Here is a 25186-nt window from a genome sequence, read left to right as displayed (position 1 = left end):
CCAGGAAAACAGTCTAACACCCTCTGTTTCGAGGCTGGTCACGATAACTGGCCATCTTCTGTCATCTTGTTAATATTTGTCGCAGGGACGTCGAAGGTAGGGAAAAGTTGTTGGCCTTAACGTGTCAGAGTTGCAATGGTTGCTGTCTAGCTTACAGGGTACGTGATCGTGTTGTGTATCTAGTGGCACCCCACAACATCATGCTAGGATTCAACCCGTAAGATGATGACGAATGCAATGCGGCAACGTACATGCCTACACGCATGGATATGACCACTGTAATGCTGCATGCTGTAACGGGACTCGTCTGAAAAGACGACGGGTTCCCATTCCTGCGGCCAATGCCGTCGTAGGGCGCGTCATTGTCGGTGCGCCACTCTCTACCGCCGCAATTGAAACCGCGACAACTATCGTTGTCATGACAGTTCATAACGCTCCAGACGTCGCAGTATCCCTGTGGATACTTGTCTTTTGGGCACTAGGTGCACGGGGCCCCTGAGATAGTGCATGGCGTTCAGTATGGTCCTTCTGAACCCTTCGAGTCCATACTCGTATGACTGTCGTGAGATCCCTAACGACGCGAACTGAAGAACTGCAGAACGGTAAACCGCAGTCTCGATACGCCACGATCATGGCTCTGTCGAATTATGACACATCTCCTCCCCAAATAAGGCACAACAGACAACATTCAGATGGGATATCTGCATGAGAAACTCTGTACATAATCTTTACTTATGTGTAGAATGAGGATAGTGTTACATCTACTAAAGACAGATGTTCAGTAAGTAAAACAACATATTTTTTCTCTGCCAATTTCGGTTGAAAAAATTCGGATTGTTTGTGGGACATTCCTGTTCAGCCCCTATTTTCATGATGTTCCATAGGTGGCGACGCTGTATGTAGCTTTCCAAATGGCGTCTGTAACGGAAGTGCGTTCCACGCAGAGTGCTGTCATTGAGTTTCTTTTGGTGGAAAACGAGAGCATCACAGCTATTCAAAGGCGCCTGCAGAATGTCTCCGCAGATCGTAGTGAACGGAAGCACGCTGAGTCGTTACGCGAGGCGTCTGCCATCATCGCAACAAGGTCTTGCAAACCTGTACGATCTCCCACGTGCCGGCCGGCCGCACACAACTTTGACTCCTGCAATGTTGGAACGTGCAGACACTCATTGGAGGTCGGATCAATCAAACACCTCATGGTACAACTGGACGCCTCTGTTGGCAGTGCTGATACTCTCATCCACCGTTTGGGGTACTCAAAGAAGTGGGCCCTCTGGGTTACTTGCTGCCCAACACAAGACCATTAAGAGCAACGAAGGACCATCTGTGCGGAACTTCTTGCGCGTTTCGACGCTGATAGTGAAAATATTTTGTCGAACATTGTCACAGACAATGAATCGTGGGTTCGTCACTTCCAACTGCGAACAAAATGGCAGTCCATGGAGTGGCGCCACATCACCTCACCTCCGAATAAAAAATTCAGAGCCGCATCCTCAGCAGGTAAAGTCATGGCGACGGTCTTCTGGGACTCTGAAGGGATTATTTTGTTGATGTCCCCCTTCATGGCCCAACAATCATGTCTGGAGTGTATTGTGCTACGTTCAGGAAATTTAAGAAACGATTAGAATGTGTTCGTCGCCACAAACATGCAAACTCGGAAGAAGCTCGCAAAACTTCACTGGACTGTTCTTATCCATCCATACTACAAACCGGATCTCGCACTTTCCGACTCCCATCTGTTTGTACGTGGGAGGATATCACTGATTCAGCAATAAGACTTTGGCTCCGACATCAACCAGCAGAGTGGCATCACGCGGCCATACTGGCCCTCTCAGTAAGGTGGCGTATGGCCGTAGCATTGAACAGATAGTATGTTGAAAAATAGGATTTTCTAGCCAGATTAGTGGGAAATAATATGATGTTTTGAAATCCTGAATAAAGGCAACCTGCTCTAAAAAAAGTTGCATTAATTGTTAAACGTCCTTTGTACTTTGTATGGTTTCGGAGAGATACTAATCATTTGCGTATCCAAGTATGTAGTACACTTTATGTCAGTTTGACATTTGTTTCCTGTCACCCTTAGGATGTAGCAATTTTTATGATCAGCAGTGTACAGTGCTGTCTCAGCAAGTTCCTAGGAGAAGGTGTGTGTGGGTATGTAGTAGGGGGCGCAAAGGAAGCATTGGCGTTGCACTATTGCCTGGGGTTCCCAGCTAGCTGGTGGGGAGTCCCTGTATTAACGCAAAATAACCATAAATCAGGGTTGCGACTTCGAAATCATCGGTTTTGGACCATGGCGCCCTAGTGTCGCCAGAGGCTGGCTCTAATGCTTAGTGGTGAGGCACCTGTGCTACATCCACCTGTACAAGACTGATGGGGAGGGACTGTTCCTTGTCTCTATTGGAAATGGTTTGTCTTGAGACTATAAGAGCTAGGGACCAGTGCGCTCTTAGGTTGCTTCGGTGCTCAGGCTATTTCCTACACCCAGGACATGTTCCCACTAGTGACTGCATCTTGATAGCACACATGTGAATAGGCTTGATTAGTAGCGCATCCCTGTCTTTTAACCCGACAATGACCAAGAACCTGGAGTATCTAGGGATCAACAGTAAGATGGTCTGGCCAATTCGCGCTCTGCATCCATACAAATTGTGGCAATGCTTCGGTGACATTGGCTTCCTGATGTACCCTTTGGAAGCCTACAGGTTGTTTGAAAATGTTAATTAGCGGCTAAAAGTTCCAGTTTGAAAGATCCGTATGACGTTATGTATAAAATAAAGGGCTTTATGTTAATGATCTTTCACTTAGTCACTTAGCCTTACTCCATCTTACACAGCAGAGATGTTAGGGGTTTAAGACAAGACACTGATAGACAGTTCAGTGATCCTAAACTATAGTTCTCCATTTCTTCTCCTGTTATCAGCCAAATGCTGAATGTATTCGACACCAGAAATCGAACCCCTTACTTCCGAGTTTCCCTCCACGGCAGTACTATACATTGTCGACTATATCTATAAGACGGTATAGGTTTTCGTGGGTGTTCATACCATGATTCCGTTGTATTGCGTAAGGTGACGCAATTGTGAAATCACCATCCATTATTCTTGATTGAGATTTTCTGTGATTTTCGTAAAACGAAATTCGGTAAACGATATCCTGACCGATTTTCCTTCACATACGTGTCCTAACTGACATTCGATGTATAATGAGCACCATGTCGACGGGACTTTGACTGTAAGCTTTCCTTCCTCCTCAGATTTATACAGGCTGTTACAAAAAGGTACGGCCAAACTTTCAGGAAACATTCCTCACACACAAAGAAAGAAAATATGTTATGTGGACATGTGTCCGGAAATGCTTACTTTCCATGTTAGAGCTCATTTTATTACTTCTCTTCAAATCACATTAATCATGGAATGGAAACACACAGCAACAGAACGTACCAGCGTGACTTCAAACACTTTGTTACAGGAAATGTTCAAAATGTCCTCCGTTAGCGAGGATACATGCATCCACCCTCCGTCGCATGGAATCCCTGATGCGCTGATACAGCACTGGAGAATGGCGTATTGTATCACAGCCGTCCACAATACGAGCACCAAGAGTCACTACATTTGGTACCGGGGTTTCGTAGACAAGAGCTTTCAAATGCCCCCATAAATGAAAGTCAAGAGGGTTGAGGTCAGGAGAGCGTGGAGGCCATGGAATTGGTCCCCCTCTACCAATCCATCGGTCACCGAATCTGTTGTTGAGAAGCGTACGAACACTTCGACTGAAATGTGCAGTAGCTCCATCGTGCATGAACCACATGTTTTGTCGTACTTGTAAAGGCACATGTTGTAGCAGCACAGGTAGAGTATCCCGTATGAAATCATGATAACGTGCTCCATTGAGCGTAGGTGGAAGAACATGGGGCCCATTCAAGACATCACCAACAATGCCTGCCCAAACGTTCACAGAAAATCTGTGTTGATGACGTGATTGCACAATTGCGTGCGGATTCTCGTCAGCCCACACATGTTGATTGTGAAAATTTACAATTTGATCACGTTGGAATGAAGCCTCATCCGTAAAGAGAACATTTGCACTGAAATGAGGATTGACACATTGTTGGATGAACCATTCGCAGAAGTGAACCCGTGGAGGCTAATCAGCTGCTGATAGTGCCTGCACACGCTGTACATGGTACGGAAACAACTGGTTCTCCCGTAGCACTCTCCATACAGTGACGTGGTCAACGTTACCTTGTACAGCAGCAACTTCTCTGATGCTGACATTAGGGTTATCGTCAACTGCACGAAGAATTGCCTCGTCCATTGCAGGTGTCCTCGTCGTTCTAGGTCTTCCCCAGTCGCGAGTCATAGGCTGGAATGTTCCGTGCTCCCTAAGACGCCGATCAACTGCTTCGAACGTCTTCCTGTCGGGACACTTTCGTTCTGGAAATGTCTCGATACAAACGTACCGCGCCACGGCTATTGCCCCTTGCTAATCCATACATCAAATGGGCATCTGCCAACTCCGCATTTGTAAACATTGCACTGACTGCAAAACCACGTTCGTGATGAACACTAACCTGTTGATGCTACGTACTGATGTGCTTGATGCTAGTACTGTAGAGCAATGAGTCGCATGTCAACACAAGCACCGAAGTCAACATTACCTTCCTTCAATTGGGCCAACTGGCGGTGAGTCGAGAAAGTACAGTACATACTGACGAAACTAAAATGAGCTCTAACATGGGAATTAAGCGTTTCCGGACACATGTCCACATAACATCTTTTCTTTATTTGAGTGTGAGGAATGTTGCCTGAAAGTTGGGCCGTACCTTTTTTGTAACACCCTGTATATCTACTGCAGTTTCAAACGTAGTCCGCCAGTAATACCTTTGATAAAAAACCTCTCACACCTTGGTAGCTCGTTTCATTATTTACGAACACGAATTCTACAGAATGAGTCCAGGAAGTTTTTGACCAACTAGTATCAGCTACTCTGACAAAGCAGGGTATATATTTTCGACTTGCTACTTCTCCTGCTGAGAAGCTACTCATTGCAATAAGATAAGTTGGTACAAGGGTTTGAGTGACGTTAAAAATGCCACTATGAAAAGTTTATTTTTCAGTAATACCACCTATTATGGTATTTTATTCAACGTGTTACATACGCAAATAGTGGTTACAAATCAATAAAGCTAGGAGAGTATATCTACGAGGGGCGTTTGGAAAGTCTGTACAAAAATAAGAACTACTTGCGTGTTTGGGGTAAACCTTTATTATTTTTCGACTTTTTGACTTATATACTTCGTCCAACGCTGTTCTAATTTGTTGATCCCTTCCGAATTATAGGAATTGTCCAAGACCGCAAAATAGCTATTAGTTGCTGCAATGACCTCCTCGTTTGAATAAAATCTTTGTCCCGCCAGCCATTTCTTCAAATTGGGGAACAAATAGTAGTCCGAGGAAGCCAAGTCTGGAGAATAGGGGGGATGTGAAACCAGTTGGAATCCTATTTTCATTAATTTTGCGGCCAGAACTGCTGAGGTCTGTGGTGATGCATTGTCGTGTTGGAAAAGGACTTTTTTGCTGTCCAATCGCCGGCGTTTTTCTTGCAGCTCGGTTTTCAAACGGTCCAATAACGATTAATAATATGCACATGTAATAATTTTACCCTTTTCCAGATGGTCGATGAGGATTATCCTTTGCGAATCCCAAAAGACAGTCGCCATAACCTTTCCGGCCAGTCGGCCGGTGTGGCCGAGCGGCTCTAGGCGCTTCAGTCTGGAACCGCGCGACCACTACGGTCGCAGGTTCGAATCCTGCCTCGGGCATGGATGTGTGTGATGTCCTTAGGTTAGTTAGGTTTAAGTAGTTCTAAGTTCTAGGGGACTGATGACCTCAGATGTTAAGTCCCATAGTGCTCAGAGCCAATTGAACCAATCTTTCCGGCCGAAGGAATGGTCTTCGCCTTTTTTGGTGCAGATTCTCCCTTGGCAACCCATTGTTTAGGTTGTTATTTGGTCTCAGGAGTATAGTGATGCATCCATGTTTCATCCACAGTGACGAAACGACGCTTAAAGTCCTGCAGATTCTTCCTGAACAGCTGCAAACCATCCTTACAACACTTCACACGAGTCAGTTATTGTTCAAAACCGTGAGAAAACGCGCAACCCATCTTGCGGATAGCTTTCTCGTGTCCAAATGTTTACGCAAAATATTATGTACCCGTTCATTCGAGATGGCCACGGCGCTAGCAATCTCACGCACCTTAACTCTTCTGTCATCCATCACCATATCATGGATTTTATCAATGATTTCTGGAGTCGTAACCTCCACAGGGCGTCCAGAACGTTCAGCGTCACTTCTGCCCGCATGGCCACTCCGAAAATTTTGAAACCACTAATAAACTGTTCTAATCGAAGGTGCAGAGTCACCGTAATGTTTATCAAGCTTCTCTTTAGTCTCCTGAGGCGTTTTTCCTTTCATAACGTAATGTTTAATCACCACAGGAATTTTTTTTTCGTACATTTTTTGACAATCACTCGATTTCCTTGATTCACACGAATGCCAAACACAAAGAACTATACCAATATGGCTGAAACTTGGTGTGCATTCTTTCCAAAGGTGCTACTAACTAAACATGACCTCGATAGGCGTCGGTGGTGCCATCTCTCGGACTTTGCACGGACTTTTCAAACGCACCTCGTATAACTGTCCAGTTTCGAAAAGTGGTATATGATCAGTCTGAGGGGTATTCGGAAGAAATGTTGGTGTAGGCTGCTGAACTCTGCGTGGGGATGGACAACGTGTTTGAAGAAATGGAAGAAGACCACGATGATAAGGGAAACACCGACGTGTTCTGCTGGAGTTGGTCCTCATCATCAGCTGATGAGTCCCGGCATCTATTCGTTTTAGCAAGTTTTTTTCGTATCCAGCTTCGGGTTGCATCGGCAGTATGAAAACAAAGCCAAACAAAATGCGGCAGCTCCACGCTCTGCTTAGCAGGTCATAGCAGTTGGCAATAGAATCTTGTGTGGCACCTACCTGCCAATATTGTCGCGATCAACCTCCATAAATCTCAAATATTTTATCGAGAATGAAGAAAGGTATGGCTCTCCTTCCCCCGTTAAAAGCAGTGTCGATATGTTAGTTACATTTCGTACACAGCAATGTATGCCATAAAATGCATCAAACGTAAGCTGGTCAGCGACTACATTTTTCACCGTAAGCTTTTCAAAATACATGCGATGTTTTACTTTACTTCGAAGTATCACAAGTAACTATGGGCAACAGTCAAAGGAAAATCAGTTCATTAGCAAGCTGTGATGTCAGATAATAAGATGCGAAAAAATCATTTTTTTATTTTTTATTTTTTTTTTTTTACTGAATAGTTTCCTCAAAATCAAATGAGAAAAACTGCGTAGCAGAGAACATACCTGAATCCCACGACAATGGGTTTTAACTTTTTACTCGAAAAGTAAAGGTTTTACTGAGAAAGTAGCTGCAGAGATGGATACAACTTTGCTTCAGCTACATAAAACTATGTAATTTCTGAGATATACTTGAAATTTCTCCTCCCATATCTCGTACGATACAAGTTGCGTGGAGCAACCAGCGTCCGGTGTTGTGTCTGGCGATACGACGTACATAGACGTCAGTGTTGCATTGCTAATGTGCCTGTGTGGTGAACCAGTTACGCCGCTTCCACTATGTTCCTATGTGCTCCGCTGATATGGGTAGCTCCTGCATGGTAGCGCGAGTGACACAGCGTGTCGAGTCACATATCGTATCACCTTAGTGTGAACCCCGTCTTGTAGTAAAAAGTACGGATGTCTCAATGTACACAGTAAATCTACAGATGTGGTATTTCCCGCCCAGATCGAGGGGGGCATGACGCTTGGAGCATTCCATTTCCGACGCCTGGTGGGCCATTGCGTCAAGGCTGTAGCTTGAGTACGTCTCTGATTTCAGTTGGAGACGAATGTCACTGCGTATCAAGTAGTGACTGCGTAGGTCCTATGAGTCCATTCCGAGTATTGCTCCATTTACACGCTGTTTTAGAACTAACATAAATGTAAACGTACACACTGTCTGCAGATACAAAATGTTCATTTCTCCCCTTGTAGTAATTCTAAATGTACTAGTTCATATTTCCTTATCAAACTCGGGGGTGTACTTGCGAGAAAAAGTAATGCAGAAAACTAGCCTGCAAACCACGTATAGTGTAAATTTGAACCACCAACTTTCTCCTCCGAATCCGGAAACCCGAGGGGCATTCAGTAAGTAATGCAACACATTTTTTTTTTCTCGGCCAGTTTCGCTTGAAAAAATGCGGTATTTGCTGTAGCTTCATGAAGTTTCGATAGGTGGCAGCACTATACTTAGCCTTCAAAATGGCGTCTGTAAAGTAGAGAGCTGTGATTGAGTTACTTTTGGCGAAAAACCAGAGCATCGCAGATGTACGAGGGGCGTTCAGAAAGTAAGCTCCGATGGGTCGCGAAATGGAAACGACTATGAAAATCCGATAAAGCTTTGCACAGATGTGTTGGGTAGTGTCTCTAGTATAACCCCAGTTAGCATCACGTCGCTCTTCTCATTTCTGAGCTCGCAGTGAGTGCATAAAGATGTCTAGAAAATAGTGTCTGCCGCCAAGTACGAGGGCCTGGTGAGAAATTTCGCCTGAAGCTATGCAGCTAACATTACATAACTGTCGTGCTGTTTCTTCTTCAAGACAATTCTCAGCCGCATTCTGCAGGGGCAATGAAGATGCTCCTGCATCGTTTTCAAATGGAAATGTGAGATTACCCACAATACAGTCCGCAATTGTCTCCCCCTGAGTTTCATCTCTGGTCACATGAACCGCTGTCTTTGAAGACAACATTTTGACACAGACAACGAGGTGTAGGCCAGCGTGGAGAAGTCGCGGAAAGCACTGGCGGCTGCCTTCTATGATGAGGCTATTGAAAAGTTGGTACAACGCTATGACAAAAGTCTAAGTCAGAACGGCGACTACGTAGAGAAGTAGCTGAAAGGTGTAGCTAATTGTTACAAGTAAAACATTTCTGATGTTCACTGTGGTTTCAATTTGGCAATCAATCGGAGCTTACTTTCTGAACAGGCCTCGTACATAGGCACTTGGAGAATGGCCACGGAGACCTGGCAGTGAACAAAAGCACGGTGAGTTGTTGGGCGAGCCGTCTGTCATCATCGCTAAGAGGGCGTGCAAACCCTTCCGATCTCCCGCGTGCCGGCCGGTTGCACTCAGCCATAACTCCTGTAATGTTGGAAGGTGCAGACACTATTTCGAGGTGACCGGCAGTTCACAATCAGACACCTCGCTGCACAGCTGTACATCTCTGTTGAGGGTGCTGATACACTCGTCCACCAGTTGGTATAGTCAAATATGTGTGCCCGCTGGCATCGACTCTACAGACCGGATCTCGCACCTTCCGATTTCCATCTTCGCCCGGCCAGTAAGGTGGCGTAAGGCCGTCGCATTGAACGGAGATTATTTTGAAACGCAATGTTTTGAAGCCAAAAGGTGTGGAATAGTATGGTATATTGGACTCCTAGATAAAATCACCCTGCTTTCAGAAAAAATAGTATTGCATTACTTATTGAACGCCCCCCGTATTCTGTTGACCCCCACTTACAAAAGGTGAACTGATCAAGGCAATAAAATAAGAAAAACCAGAAATCACTCTAAAGATTTAGGTATTTATTTTTCCTGTGGACTATTCGAGGCTGGAATGGTCGCGAAATAGTCTGAATATTGGTCTATGAACCCTCTGGCAAGCACTTAGGAGTGAAACACAGAGTGATAATGTAGGTGAATATTGATGAGCCAAAACATTACAACCACATGCTCAACAGGTTGTTTGCCCGTCTTTGCAATGAAATACATCACTGATTCTGTGTATCGTGGATCCGACAATTTGTGGGTTGGTTTGTGGAGATGTGTGGTATCAGATGTCGTCTACACACAGGTCATGTAATTCGCGTCAATAACGTTGCTGATATGCGTACACCGTGACTGCCCGATAGCGACCCAGATGGGTTTCATAGGAAGCGCAGGAGAAAAAAAATGGCTCTGAGCACTATGGGACTCAACTTCTGAGGTCATTAGTCCCCTAGAACTTAGAACTAGTTAAACCTAACTAACCTAAGGACATCACAAACATCCATGCCCGAGGCAGGATTCGAACCTGCGACCGTAGCGGTCTTGCGGTTCCAGACTGCAGCGCCTTTAACCGCACGGCCACTTCGGCCGGCGAAGCGCAGGAGAATGTCTCCCCCGGCATAATACCGCTCTCACCAGCCTGCGCATGTGATGCACTCCATCTTCTGAACCGCCGTTCACATCAGTGAAGGCCTTTGTGGAGACGACTATGCACCTAGTGTAATAAAAATGTGATTCACCCAAAGGGTCACCACGTTTCCATTGATCGACGGTCGAATCACGATTGTCCTGTGACCACTGCAATCATAATCGACAATGTCATTGGATCAACATGTGAACACTTAGGAGTGCTCTGCTGCAGAGCTCCAAATTCAACAATGTACGATGAATGGTGTGACCCGAAACACTTGTGCATGCACCACTCATTCGGCAGAGATGCCATAGACTACCATCTACACCACTTTACAGACAGACAAGCCTCCGAACCCCACGTCCTGTGAAGGACTGGGGATGTCCAACGATTCAGAGCCTAGTGGTAGTTTCACTGTCCTTCTTACCTCTTTGTGTAGATACCCACGACAGTAGCACATGAACATTTGACCAGCTTCGCCATTTTCCAGATACTCGTTCACAGGTTCTGCGTAAAAATAATTTTTCCTTTGTCAAAGCCGCTTATCTCAATGGATTTCCCCATTTGCAGCTCATACACTATGTGATCAAAAGTATCCGGACACCCACAAAAACATACGTTTTTCATATAATGTGCATTGTGTTACCACCTACTGCCAGGTACTCCATACCAGCGACCTCAGTAGTCATTAGACATCGTGAGAGAGCAGAATGGGGCGATCCGCGGAACTCACGGACTTCGAACTTCTTCAGGTGGTTGGGTGTCACTTGTGTCATACGTTTGTAGGCGAGATTTCCACACTCCTAAACATCCCTAGGTCCACTGTTTCCGATGTGACAGTGAAGTGAAAACGTGAAGGGACATGTACAGCACAAAAGCGTACAGGCCGACCTCGTCTGTTGACTGACAGAGAGCGCCGACAACAGAAGACGGTCGTAATGTGTAATAGGCAGACATCTATCCAGACCGTCATACAGGAATTCTAAACTGCATCAGGATCCAGTGCAAGTGCTATGACAGTTAGGCGGGAGGTGATAAAACTTGGATTTCATTGTCGAGCGGCTGCTCATAAGCCACACATCACGACGGTAAATGCCAGACGACGCCACTCTTGGTGAAGGAGCGTAAACATTTGACGATTGAACAGTGGAAAAACGTTGTGTGGAATGACGAATCACGGTACATAATGTGGCGATCCGACGGCAGAGTGTGGGTATGGCGATTGCCCAGTGAACGTCATCTGCCAACGTGTGTAGTGCCAACAGTAAAATTCGGAGGTAGTGGTGTTATGGTGTGGTCGTGTTTTTCATGGAGGAGTCCTGCACACCTTGTTGATTTTCATGGCACTACCGCAGCACAGGCCTACATTGATGTTTTAAGCACTTTCTTGCTTCCCACTGTTGAAGAGCAATTCGGGGACGGCGACTGCATCTTTCAACACGATCGAGCACCTGTTCATAATGCACGGCCTGTGGTGGAGTGGTTACACGACAATAACATCCATGTAATGGACTGGCCCGCACAGAGTCCTGACCTGAATCCTATAAAACACCTTTGGGATGTTTTGGAACGCCGAATTCGTGCCAGGCCTCACCAACTGACATGGATACCTCTCCTCAGTGCAGCAGTCGGTGAAGAATGGGCTGCCATTCCCCAAGAAACCTTCCAGCACCTGACTGAACGTATGCCTGCCAGAGTGGAAGCTGTCATCAAGGCTAAGGGTGGGCCAACACCATATTGAATTCCAGCATTACCGATGGAGGGTGCCGCGAACTTGTAAGTCATTTTGATCACATAGTGCATCTTCGATAGGGTGATCCCCTGTCCGCGTCTGCTCCGCTTGCATACTTTGTCACCGCTTCAGTGCCCGTAACACCACCTGGCGGCAGCAGAGGTCACTATGGGCAGTGGTCACGATGTTTTGGTTTACTAGTGTACATATGTTGTAGGGTTGAACTCACCTATGCAGAAACGTGGTCCTTCGCCGAACGGCAGGTAGACGAAGGGATGTCGCGAAGCTTTGGCCTCGTCTGAGAAGCGTTCGGGATCGAACCGCTCGGGGTTGGGATAGTGGACAGGGTCGTGGTGTATGCTGTACACAGGGATGACGACGATGATGCCGCGGTCTAGGATCACAGCGGTGTCGCCGCTGCCGTCTGCGCTGGGCAGCCGGTACGGCCGCAGGGTCTCCCGGTTGATAGCAGTCAGTGGTGGGTACTTCCTCAGCGTCTCTGCAACATTTCGATGCTGCGTTAGTTGTTGGGAGTAACTGTCTTCACACAGGACTGGCTGTAGATGAACTGCTGTGAAGTAAACGGATGTATATCTTGTTGTGGATTGTCAGGAGACCAACCCACTAAATTGAGAGGAAGCCGAAAGGCACGCGTTTAAGCTCACGCAGGCTGGCGTGAGGTCTGGAACAGGACAAGGTAATTAGAACTTAGAAAAAAGGCCATTCATGTTGAACGTAGCTCTTGTCTGTACATTATTTACAATATCAATAGCAACTGAACATGGCGCCTTGCTAGGTCGTAGCAAATGACGTAGCTGAAGGCCATGCTAACTATCGTCTCGGCAAATGAGAGCGTATTTTGTCAGTGAACCATCTCTAGCAAAGTCGGTTGTACAACTGGGGCGAGTGCTAGGAAGTCTCTCTAGAGCTATCGTGCGGCGGCGCTCGGTCTGCAATCACTGATAGTGGCGACACGCGGGTCCTACGTATACTAACAGACCGCGGCCTATTTAAAGGCTACCACCTAGCAAGTGTGGTGTCTGGTGGTGACACCACATATCTCCTGGGCAAAATCTTAGGTTGGTGCATAAAAATGGTTCAAATGGCTCTGAGCACTATGGGACTTAACTTCTGAGGTCATCAGTCCCCTAGAACTTAGAACTACTTAAACCTAACTAACCTAAGGACATCACACTCATCTATGCCCGAGGCAGGATTCGAGCCTGCGACCGTAGCGGTCGCGCGGTTCCAGACTGTAGCGCCTAGAACCGCTCGGCCACTCCGGCCAGCTTGGTGCATAAGTACGAAGCGGTTTTGTTTTGCATGTTGGTATTCCGGTTGCTATAGAATTATCTATTAGTTGTCTTTTTTATTTGTAATTCACTGCTCCTATTTCAGTTTACATATTGTCATTTTGTCATCTGGAGATAGTGGGTGCAGCTGTGGAATATCGAGTGCCGACTGGAGAAATCGGAACACTCACGACTAATTACTCTGCTCGAGTTCAGTGGAGGGGTGACAGCAGCAGAGACAACCAGAAACATGTGCGCCGTCTGTGGGGATAATACTAATGGAAACAGCACGGCAAAAAAATTGTTTTTTCGTTTTAAGGAGGATCGTTTGACATTAGTGACTCTCCATGCCCAGAAATTCCTTCACGGTTTGATAAAGATCGTGTAAATGCATGAATCCACACACACCCACATCAATGTACTCGATAACTGGTACATGTGAGGAACTGTGATCGCTCCACCATCGGGCGACAATCGCATGAAATAGGGAAGATTTAAAAATCGGGTGTATGAGTCCGCACGCTCTAAGGCAAGAGCACAAAAATCAGCAGGTGGTCATACACTACTAGCCATTAAAATTGCTACACCAAGAAAAATGCAGATGATAAACGGGTATTCATTGGACAAATATTTTATACTAGAACTGACATGTGATAACATTTTCACGCAATTTGGGGGTATAGATCTTGAGAAATCAGTACCCAGAACGACAACCTCTGGCCGTAATAACGGCCTTGATATGCCTGGGCATTGAGTCAAACAGAGCTTGGATGGCGTGTACAGGTACAGCTGCCCATGCAGATTCAACACGATAACACAGTTCATCAAGAGTAGTGACTGGTGTATTGTGACGAGCCAGCTGCTCGGCCACAATTGACTAGACGTTTTCAATTGGTGAGAGATCTGGAGAATGTGCTGGCCAGGGCAGCAGTCGAACATTTTCTGTATCCAGAAAGGCCCGTACAGGACCTGCAAAATGCGGTCGTACATTATTCTGCTGAAATGTAGGGTTTTGCAGGGATCGAATGAAGGGTAGAGCCACGGGTCGTAACACATATGAAATGTAACGTCCACGGTTCAAAGTACCGTCAATGTGAACAAGAGGTGATCGAGACGTGTAACCAATGGCACCCCATATCATCACGCCGGGTGATACGCCAGTATGGCGATGCAGAACACACGCTTTCAATGTGCGTTCACCGCGATGTCGCCAAACACGGATGATGTAAACAGAACCTGGATTCATCCGAAAAAATGACGTTTTGCCATTCGTACACCTAGGTTCGTCGTTGAGTACACCATCGCAGGCGCTCCTGTCTGTGACGCAGCGTCAAGGGTAACCGCAGTCATGGTTTCCGAGCTGTTAGTCCATGCTGCTGCAAACATCGACGAACTGTTCGTGCAGGTAGTTGTTGTCTTGCAAACGTCCCCATCTCAGGGATCGAGACGTGGCTGCACTATTCATTACGGCCATGCGGATAAGATGCGTGTCATCTCGACTGCTAGTGATACGAGGCCGTTGGGATCCAGCACGGCGTTCCGTATTACTCTCCTGAACCCACCGATTCCTTATTCTGCTAACAGCCATTGGATATCGACCAACGCGAGCAGCAATGTCGCGATACGATAAACCGCAATCGCGATACGCTAGAATCCGACCTTTATCAAAGTCGGAAACGTGATGGTACGCATTTCTCCTCCTTACACGAGGCATCACAACAACCTTTCACCAGGCAATGCCGGTGAAGTGCTGTTTGTGTATGAGAAATCGGTTGGAAACTTTCCTCATTTAAGCACGTTGTAGGTGTCGCCGGCGTCAACCTTGTGTGAATGCTCTGAAAAGCTAATCATTTGCATATCACAGCATCTTGTTCCTGTCGGTTAAATTTCGCGTCTTTAGCACGTCATCTTCGTGGTGTAGCAATTTTAATGGCCAGTAGTGTATGTTTATCTCTGCTTGATCATCAGTTGGCTCGTGAACGGCGCCGACCATTCCTTCCTGTACCATTACTGGCGACGAGAAATGTTTTTATGCTAACATAAGGGAAAGGAAAACATGGTTGAGCCCAAACAAAGCAGCAACTCCGCGTACAACGGCCTGCGCGCATCCACAAAAGTTAACGTTATGCATCTGGTGGAACAATGACGATGTGGTGTACTGCGAACTGCTTCCGCGACGTGTAACCATCACTGCTAAAATTTATTGTCAATAATTCAGACGCCTTGATGACGAAATCCAAGAACAACGACCAGGGAGATTGCGTGAAGTGATGCTACTGCACGATAATGCCCGCGCACATTCTGCGAGACCGACAAAAAACACTATACAGGAATTGGATTAAGAAATCAAGCCGCAACCACCTTATTCACATGTCTTGTGTCCTCAGATTTCCAGCTTTTCCTGTCTCCATCGAACAACATCAAGGAACTTCCTTTCCGGGTGAAAATGCGCTCCCAACATGGCTCGACGAGTTCTTCGCCTAAAAACTACGTCATTTTTACAGTCGGGAAGCGAAAAGTTACCCAAGCGTTGCTAGACTGTTGTAAATAGTGACGAAGAAAACACTGTTGATGAATAAAGTCTCTGTTATGTCTGCCTGTTTACTGAACTTACGGAAAACGCTACGATCTTATCCACAAACCCAACAAGAGTATCCATCTGTACGATCTAAGGATAGCTTTGTCATCCAAAACAAAGAATCGATACATACAAATACTAAACGGATTTTAGGGGCTTTACGGTGTTCCTCGCAAAGAAAATGTTCCAGTCATGGGTTATTAAACGTTTCTTCACTGTTTCAGCAGTATAGTCCACAAAAGACGTGTTAAAGCAGGGCTTAACAACTGGCCGGTTTTGAGCACGAGTACTCGCGTCTGCTCAGGCACGTGCTCGCGAGCAGCTGCAAGGTCGCGGAGTGGGGTTGGAGGGGAGGGAGGGGAAATGCGCGCGCACGTTTGAATACGGCCGCAGCGTGTCTATTGAATTCGCGCCGACCTTGTAACGTTTAAAGTACTACGATCAGCTCCTAACAGTCACTTCGCTGGTTAAGAATCATGTGAAGTCGCCGTTGTGTAACCCCAACCATGCTTTCGCAGTTCAACCCCCATTGGGAGGAATTGTATCTGTTTACTGAAAAAGATGGTGTTGCAAAATGATTAGTATGTCACAAAACGCTGAATTCTTTTACAAAATTTAATTTGCAGCGACATTATATGTCGTACCACGCGAAAGACTACGGACGTGGAAAATGTGGTTGACCAGATCGTGCACAGGAAGTTATTAAACTTAAGAGGAAGCTATCCGAAGAAGATCTGGACGACGAAGAAAAATCAACTAGGCAGCTCTCAGAGTGGGTTACAAAATTGCGTTGCTTTTAGCAAAATCCCTGCGCCCCTTAACTGATGGCGATTTAATAAAAGAATGTTTGGTAGCTGCAGCGGAACATTTGTGTCCATCTCAAGTTGAACAGTTTCTGATTGTGCCATTATCTAACATGACCATTATGCGTCGCATACAGGACATGGCAGACGACGTCCAGAGCCAGTTTGCAAATATCTGTAAAGATTTTATGGCGTATTCTCTAGCTCTGGACGAAAGTGTTGATATCACTGGAACAGCGCAGCTTGCCATATTTATTAGAGGTGTTAATGGAGATCTTCAGTTGAGGGAGGAGCTCCTCGATGTAGTAGCCATGAAGAACACTACAACCGGAGGTGATATTTTAAGTAGTGTTGAAGAAAGTGTTGAAAATATAGGATTGTCGTGGAACTCTTTAGTTTCAGTGTCTACATATGGTAGAGGCATACACTAAGCTAATAAAATTATGAGGCACGTGTACATTCTCCTTTATTTGTTTCATTTGTCGCAGTAATAATTCGTGAGTGATATCCCTGCAGGTGGCCGCGGATTTACATCGACTGGCGGCAGCTGTTGTTTACCCCACGTGACTCTCCCCACTCTCCGCTCTGGTCCGGTAGTGGGGGTAGCGTGCTCGCGCTGCTCCGTGCTCGCGCCTTGCTGCTCACAGCTTGCTCCGTGAGCACGTATGTTGTGAAGCCCTGTGTTAAAGGATAGGAAAAGCTGCTTATTTAATCGTCCTGTTGATCGAACCATTCTTGAGAATCATTTTATTCCTCTGCACTTTATCCGGCCGGGGTGGCCGAGCGGTTCTAGGCGCTACAGTCTGGAACCGCGCGACCGCTACGGTCGCAGGTTCGAATCCTGCCTCGGGCATGGATGTGTGTGATGTCCTTAGGTTAGTTAGGTTTTAGTAGTTCTAAGTTCTAGGGGACTGATGACCTCAGAAGTTAAGTCCCATAGTGCTCAGAGCCATTTGAACCATTGAACCTCTGCACTTTGATTTCAGTACTCTATAAGGGGAGTCACGGTAGCGAGTAAAATCGACCTTCAAACTAAAAGAGCACACAATTTACCAACGTATGTAGTAATTTGGATTGTCACAGTCGTCTTACACGTTTTATTTTTCGTGTAGCGATCTAAATTGTGTACCGTTGCTTGGATATCGGTTTTACCTGCTACCAGGCCACCCCCTTATAGAGTATTGAAATATAAGTACATAGGGAAACAACGACGTGACTTGCTTTTATGTTGTATTTATTTGTGCACACTGTAAATACTCCGTAAAAATTTATACTTTCCCAAAATTTATTTGCTCCTAAAAATGTTGCAGAATGGATGTTTTTCGGTAAATTTGGTAATGTAGGTGATATTTAATGACGTGGACGTCATCAGAGTGGTTGTTATAGAATAACTTTGGAACGAGCCAGTTGCAGTCGGTAATGGAAAGGTGGACAGGTCTATGTTGTATTGTACTGTATGTATTGTATGTTAACTGGGGACCTAGAAACGACGGAGAGGCTTCGTACCCGCCGCAGCCGCAGTGGTCCAGAACCCCACGGCGACTACCGCAGTCCACTTCATTCCTCCGCCGCCCCACACCGAACACAGGGTTGTTGTGAGGTTTGGCCCCCGGTGCCCCCCCCCCCCCCCCCCCACCCCCCTCTCTGTAGCTGTCTGTATGTGCCTAAGTTATGAAACGTAGAAAAATGTAAGCCAGCTTGACACAGTCACGTCGTTTAAATATTTGGTATAACGTTGCAAAGCGATATTTATAACGGAACGAGCATGTGAGAATTGTGGTAGGGTAGGCGAACGGTCAGCTTCAGTTTATTGGAAGAATTTTAGGACAATGTGTTTCATCTGTAAAGGAGACCGCATATATAGGAGGCTAGAGCGACCTATTGTTGAATACTGTTCGAGTGTTTGGGATCCGCACCACCCAGGTCGGATCAAACGAAGACATAGAAGGAATTCAGAGGCGGGCTGATAGATTTGTTATTGTACTCTCAAATGCTGTAGTGCCTGCTTATTACTTAAAGTATTTCCATGCTATCCATCTCCTATTAATGGCAACAGAAGTAACGGTGTTTTTATAGTTTTCATACAGCTACCAGGGACCGACTGCATGTCGGGAAACGTCATAGTTAAGGCAGAAGGCGCATTGCCATTTACCTTGTTTGTGGTTTAAATCAAATTTCTTTTATTGTGTGGTGTAGTGTAGCAAAGAAAATTTCCAGCTCTGTCTGATCCCTTAGATTTCTCTGTTCGTAATTGCTATGTCTCATATCAGGTCGCGATCGAACATGATCACGACACAAATAAATTAAGTGGCAATGCGAGCTCTGTTCTTAATCTTGAGAACGCCACTTCTTCTGCAAACGATTTCAGGTGACATATAAACTATCACATACAGTGAAACTTCCTGGCAGATTAAAACTGTGTGTACCGACCGAGACTCGAACTCGGGACCTTTGCCTTTCGCGAGTAAGTGCTCTACCATCTGAGCTACCGAAGCACGACTCACGCCCGGTCTCACAGCTTTACTTCTGCCAGTATCTCGTCTCCTACCTTCCAAACTTTACAGAAGCTCTCCTGCGAGCCTTGCAGAACTAGCACTCCTGAAAGAAAGGATACTGCGGAGACATGGCTTAGCCACAGCCTGGGGGATGTTTCCAGAATGAGATTTTCACTCTTCAGCGGAGTGTGCGTTGATATGAAACTTCCTGGCAGATTAAAACTGTGTGTACCGACCGAGACTCGAACTCGGGACCTTTGCCTTTCGCGGGCAAGTGCTCTACCATCTGAGCTACCGAAGCACGACTCACGCCCGGTCTCACAGCTTTACTTCTGCCAGTATCTCGTCTCCTACCTTCCAAACTTTACAGAAGCTCTCCTGTGAGCCTTGCAGAACTAGCACTCCTGAAAGAAAGGAGACTGCGGAGACATGGCTTAGCCACAGCCTGGGGGATGTTTCCAGAATGAGATTTTCACTCTTCAGCGGAGTGTGCGCTGATATGAAACTTCCGAGTAAAGTTTGGAAGGTAGGAGACGAGATACTGACAGAAGTAAAGCTGTGAGACGGGGCGTGAATCGTGCTTCGGTAGCTCAGATGGTAGAGCACTTGCCCACGATAGGCAGAGGTCCCGAGTTCGAGTCTCGGTCGGTGCACAGAGTTTTAATCGGCCAGGAAGTTTCATATCAGCGCACACTCCGCTGCAGAGCGAAAATCTCATTCGGGTATCACATACAGTACTTCAGTTTTTGAAAAGTCTTTGCTCTTCCCGCCAAGAAGTGGTGCAAAAATCACAACAGATTTCTGAATCTTCACAAGTAATTTAATCAAAATATAAACATTTTTTTAAAAGAAAAAACACCGCAAACACTTTTGAGAAAATTTGGAGAGCCGACATGTGAAGCTGACTCAACATTTCGCGTAAGGACCTCGAAGATAAGATATGAAAAATGAGGGCTCATACGAAGACATGTTTATTTGATAGTCTTCTTGATAATGGAAATAGGCCGAAACAGGTCTGTCGTGTAAAATACTAGAGAAACATATTACCTTATCGCAGCTGGTTTCGAGCATTCATTTCCATAATGTCTTATACTGATGTATACTATGCTGCGGGCCCAACAGAAGTAAAATATTGACAATAGTGTCATACGAAGTAATGGCGAATATTCTGCGATTTCTACGCTTAAAGATTAAGTTTTTCCCTCGCTCTATCTGCGAGTGGAACATGAAAGGAAATGACTAGTGGTAGTGGTACGTGATATCCTCCAGCACCCACCACATGGTGATGTGCGGAGTGTGTACGTAGATGTAGATTATGGACCTACTGATTTCAGTGCTACAGTGCGACAGCTACAAAGGACTGAGAGCGTACCTGCCAAGACTTTGTCCAGGTACTTCATGTTGCTGAGAGCGTCGTACGTGAGAGCCCCACTCTCGGCGAGTACGGAGTCTATCTCGTTCTGCGCCTGCTCCTGGATGTCCGGGTTCACTGCCAGCTCGTAAGTGGCGAAGCTCATCGTTGTCGACGACGTCTCGAAGCCGGCGGTGTAGAACAGGAAGGCCTGCGCTGCCACCTCGTCCTCCGTCAGTTCTACAAAATTTCGTAAATCGAAGTTATTCGTAGTTAATATCTAAAAGAGTTAGCTCTACCGTTGCTGCTTAGCAACAGCTTTAGGAATGTCCTAGAAAGAATAAATATAATACAGAATCAAATTTTCTTAGCTTAGAATGGATTTAATTTTGTTACGTTTTTATTCATACCAGTGTCCATTTCAGGACATGGAGACAAGGGTAGAGGTAGGATGAGCGAGTTAGAAAGGATCCTTGTTGGTGAGATTCATCTGAAGTAGCAGAACCATAAGAAATGTCAGCCTTAATGGCCAGACGGTTATTTGAAGTCGAATCCTAGATCAAAGCGGTTGAAAGAGCTACAGAATTTCATTACTTTTGAATACATTACGGGAAAGGCAGTGATCAATGTCTTACAAATATTTACTATTAAAAACAGTCTTGATCACGATTTATTTATCAAGGTGACCGGTTTCGACCACTACTGTGGTCATCTTCAGACCATTGAGTAGGAGGAACCTCTTTCTGCCAAAGAATCACCAACAGAAAGAGGTTCCTACTCAATGGTCTGAAGATGACCACAGTAGTGGTCGAAACCGGTCACCTTGATAAATAAATCGTGATCAAGACTGCTTTTAATAGTAAATACAGAATTTCAATCCAAATTATACCCAGGTAGCTCCACAGCTTGTGCCATACTGGTATAGCTAGATACTCTGTATCTAATAATTATTGTCATGGAAAACGACATATTTCTTTGGCTGTCAAAGACTGCCCACATTATTAGAAGAAACCATTAAATGCATACACATTATAAAAATTTGTGTGTGTGTGTGTGTGTGTGTGTGTGTGTGTGTGTGTGTGTGTGTGTGTGGCCTCCTAAATCACTGGAACGATTTCGGCCAGATTTGGAACACACATTCTTTGCTGTCGGGAAAAAATCGCCATAAGCATCTACCTAATAGAGTTTAGAAGATATGACGCCATAAACACTGAGATGCGTGAAAAACTGCCGCATCATGCTTGACGTTTAAATTTATTACTCATTTTCTACTAATACTATTCGCAACATGTTTCACAGACCGCTGAATGTACCTACAAGAACACATAGTTCGAGAGATATGACGTCATAAAAACTGAGATGCGCGAAAAGTTGCCCTGTCATGCATGAAGTTTTAATGAATTTACTCTTTACTTGTAAGGCACTCTACAGTCGAGTAAAATTAACGAAATCCCTGACACCTGACAGCGCTTTTCACAGCTTTCAACCACGAAGCACAAACGGCTGGGGGCAAAAACAGTAGCAGTCTATAGAGCCAAGAGGCGCCGCCATTGAGACGTTTACAAAATCGCGTTGTAGCTACGCGAAGCATCTGTGCTCAGCGAACAGAAACTGTCCGGAGTCGTGTTCCTTAAATTGGATACTGTAGTTATAAATTTGTTAAATTTCTACAATACGCATATTTCTTTTTACGACTGTTTCATAATTTCAAAAATATTTACGTGATACGTAGAAATGAAGTATTTTCGATACTTCAATACAAACACATTTCATTGTTTTGTTTTCGTTCCTGAAAAAAGTGCCAAAATGAATAACGAAGGACTGCCGCGTTTTTTCAGCTAGTGTTCAAAAACAGGAAATGAAAATAATGTGAATTTCACAAAAGTAGCATTGAGCCTTAACAACCCCCCCCTATCCCCCTCTGATAGAAAAAGAGAGAAAGAAACAGCTTTTGCAGTGATTTTTTGTGCCGAGCAAGCTTTCCGTAATATTTTGACAGCCAACAATAGCCCAGAAATGAGTGGGTTAGCGGGTGGACTCTAGTTACGCGTGCATTTCCAACGTTTTATTTATTTATTTTTATTGGCGAATTTAACCAAATCCACGTGGAAGTAACTAAATATGAGGAATAATCAATCTGTTTTCTAACCATGGTGACGTGATCTTCAGTTTCGGTAACCTTAGTATAAGTGGTGGTCTCCGCTGGTCTTTCTCTCTTTCTTTTCGTAAGCGTTTACGAGGTCTTAGATACTGATTTAGCTGTAATCAAGTTTTGTTGGTTTTATTTTTAAGTAACTTTGTGGCCGGATGCCCTGACTGCAGCCGCAGTCATCAGTTATAGCTGTAAATATGAGTGAAGTTTTTGCGTCCATCATCTGAGGATGATACGGCGGTCGGATGGTCCTGATGTCCCACTTGTGGCCTGATGAAGGGTACGAGATTTATGATGAGACGGAGTGCTCTCTTAGGCAGACATCCAGTGACATAAAATTCTCCTCCCCCCCCCCCGCCCCCCGCTACCCCACCCTCAGGAGACTAGAGGGAAGTCTTAGATAGGAACCCCCATTTTTTTATAGCGGATTCGGTTTCTCCGCGAAAAAATACGTAACTTTTGTAGATAACATTTTCTCGTTGGGTGATGGACCGCGCTATAGCAGATAAAAATCTAAATGGGTTACAAGCGCTGAAAAATGATAATACCCCAAGAAATACGCGTCAGTTTAGGAACCCAGGAGATCAGAAAGGCAGTTATTCTAAAAAATTTAATGAGAAATCGGTTCTTATAGCAAAAAAACTTGATTCTCCAGAATATAATATATTACTTTGTCCATATTGCTGGTGTAATTTATTTCACAGTTCCTGGGTAACTCTGAAAGTAGTTTCTAATTCATTGCATAAACCAACGAATTGGTCCAACTGCTTTCCATCTTAGTAACAAATGCGACAGAAATTACACCAGACTAAGCAAAGTATTATATTCTGGAGAATCAAATTTGGTTGCTATTAAAACAGGTTTTTCATTAAAGATTTTAGAATAACCGCTTTCATAACATCTTGGGATCCTTATCTGATGTACCGGGTGATCAAAAAGTCAGTATTAATTTGAAAAATGAATAAATCACGGAATAATGTAAATAGAGAGGTACAAATTGACACACATGCTTGGAATGACATGGGGTTTTATTAGAACAAAAAAAAATCTAGAGTTCAGAAAATGTCCGACAGATGGCGCTTCATCTGATCAGAATAGCAATAATTAGCATAACAAAGTAAGACAAAGCAAAGATGATGTTCTTTACAGGAAATGCTCAATATGTCCACCATCATTCCTCAAAAATAGCTGTAGTCGAGGAATTATGTTGTGAACAGCATTGTAAAGGATGTCCGGAGTTATGGTGAGGCATTGGCGTCCGATATTGTCTTTCAGCATCCCTAAAGATGTCGGTCGATCACGATACACTTGCGACTTCAGGTACCCCCAAAGCCAATAATCTCACGGACTGAGATCTGGGGACATGGGAGGCCAAGCATGACGAAAGTGGCGGCTGAGCACACGATCATCACCAAACGACGCGCGCAAGAGATCTTTCACGCGTCTATCAATATGGGGTGGAGCGCCATCCTGCATAAACATCGTACGTTCCAGCAGGTGTTTATCAGCCAGGCTGGGGATGATGCGATTCTGTAACATACCGGCGTACCTCTCACCCGTCACGGTAGCAGTTACAAAACCAGAATCACGCATTTCCTGTAAGAAAAAAGGCCCGATAACGGTAGATGTGGTAAATCTAACCTAATCCATGAGTTTCTCGCCGTGCAATGGAGTTTCCACGACAGTTCTAGGATTTTCGGTAGCCCAAATTCTGCAGTTGTGGGCGTTGACAGACCCTCGGAGCGTGAAATGAGCTTCATCGGTCCACAACACGTTACTCAACCAATCGTCATCTTCCGCGATCTTTTGAAACGCCTACACCGCAAATGCCCTCCGCTTCACTAAATCGCCAGGTAACAGTTCAAGATGCCGATGGATTTTGCACGGATAGCATCGGAGGGTACGCCTAAGTGCCAACCAAACAGTGTGTATGGAATGCCGGTGCGACGAGCCACTGCACGAGCGCTGACTTTCCCGTGCATAGACGAACCCGCTACAGTCTCCTTCCTGAACTGTCTCTGCAGCATTACGCCTTGTGCTTGGTCGGCCACTGCGGGGTCTATCGTCTAAACAACCCGTGGCTTCGAACTGCGAAATCATTCTCGCCACAGCTGCATTTGTCAACGGACCTTTACCCGTTCGAATCCCGTTCCTATGGCGATAGGATCGTAACGCTGAACTAGCACATTCCCCATTCTGATAATACAGCTTCACTTAAAGCGCCTTTTCAGGTACCGTCAACATGCTGCTACTGCTGGCGCATCTGATTCTCTATCTCATTACAGCTCCTTTTATACACGATTGTCATGAGCAGTCACTGACGGTTTGCTGTCCAGTGCCATCTGTCGGACATTTTTTTTTTGTTCTCATAAAACCCCATGTCATTCCAAGTACGTGTGTCAATTTTTACCTCTCTATCTACATTATTCCGTGGTTTATTAAGTTTTCAAATTTATACTGACTTTTTGATCACCCGGGAT

At 45.3% G+C, this 25186-nt stretch overlaps 1 protein-coding gene across 1 annotated transcript in view; it reads right to left on the bottom strand.

Moving 5' to 3' along the window:
• LOC126262846 (probable cytochrome P450 6a14) overlaps positions 1-25186 on the bottom strand; it is an 86815-nt gene that overhangs the window by 2728 nt on the left and 58901 nt on the right. The window contains exons 6-7 of the mRNA XM_049959712.1: positions 20576-20794; positions 12265-12534 (exon numbers count right to left, since the gene is read on the bottom strand). Of these exons, the coding sequence (XP_049815669.1) occupies positions 12265-12534; positions 20576-20794 (489 nt within the window). The remainder of the gene's footprint in view (positions 1-12264; positions 12535-20575; positions 20795-25186) is intronic.

This window comes from Schistocerca nitens, chromosome 6 (genome assembly GCF_023898315.1).
Source record: "Schistocerca nitens isolate TAMUIC-IGC-003100 chromosome 6, iqSchNite1.1, whole genome shotgun sequence".
In the NCBI taxonomy this organism is placed as follows: Eukaryota; Metazoa; Arthropoda; class Insecta; order Orthoptera; family Acrididae; genus Schistocerca; species Schistocerca nitens.
This window is presented reverse-complemented; position numbering and strand designations above follow the sequence as displayed.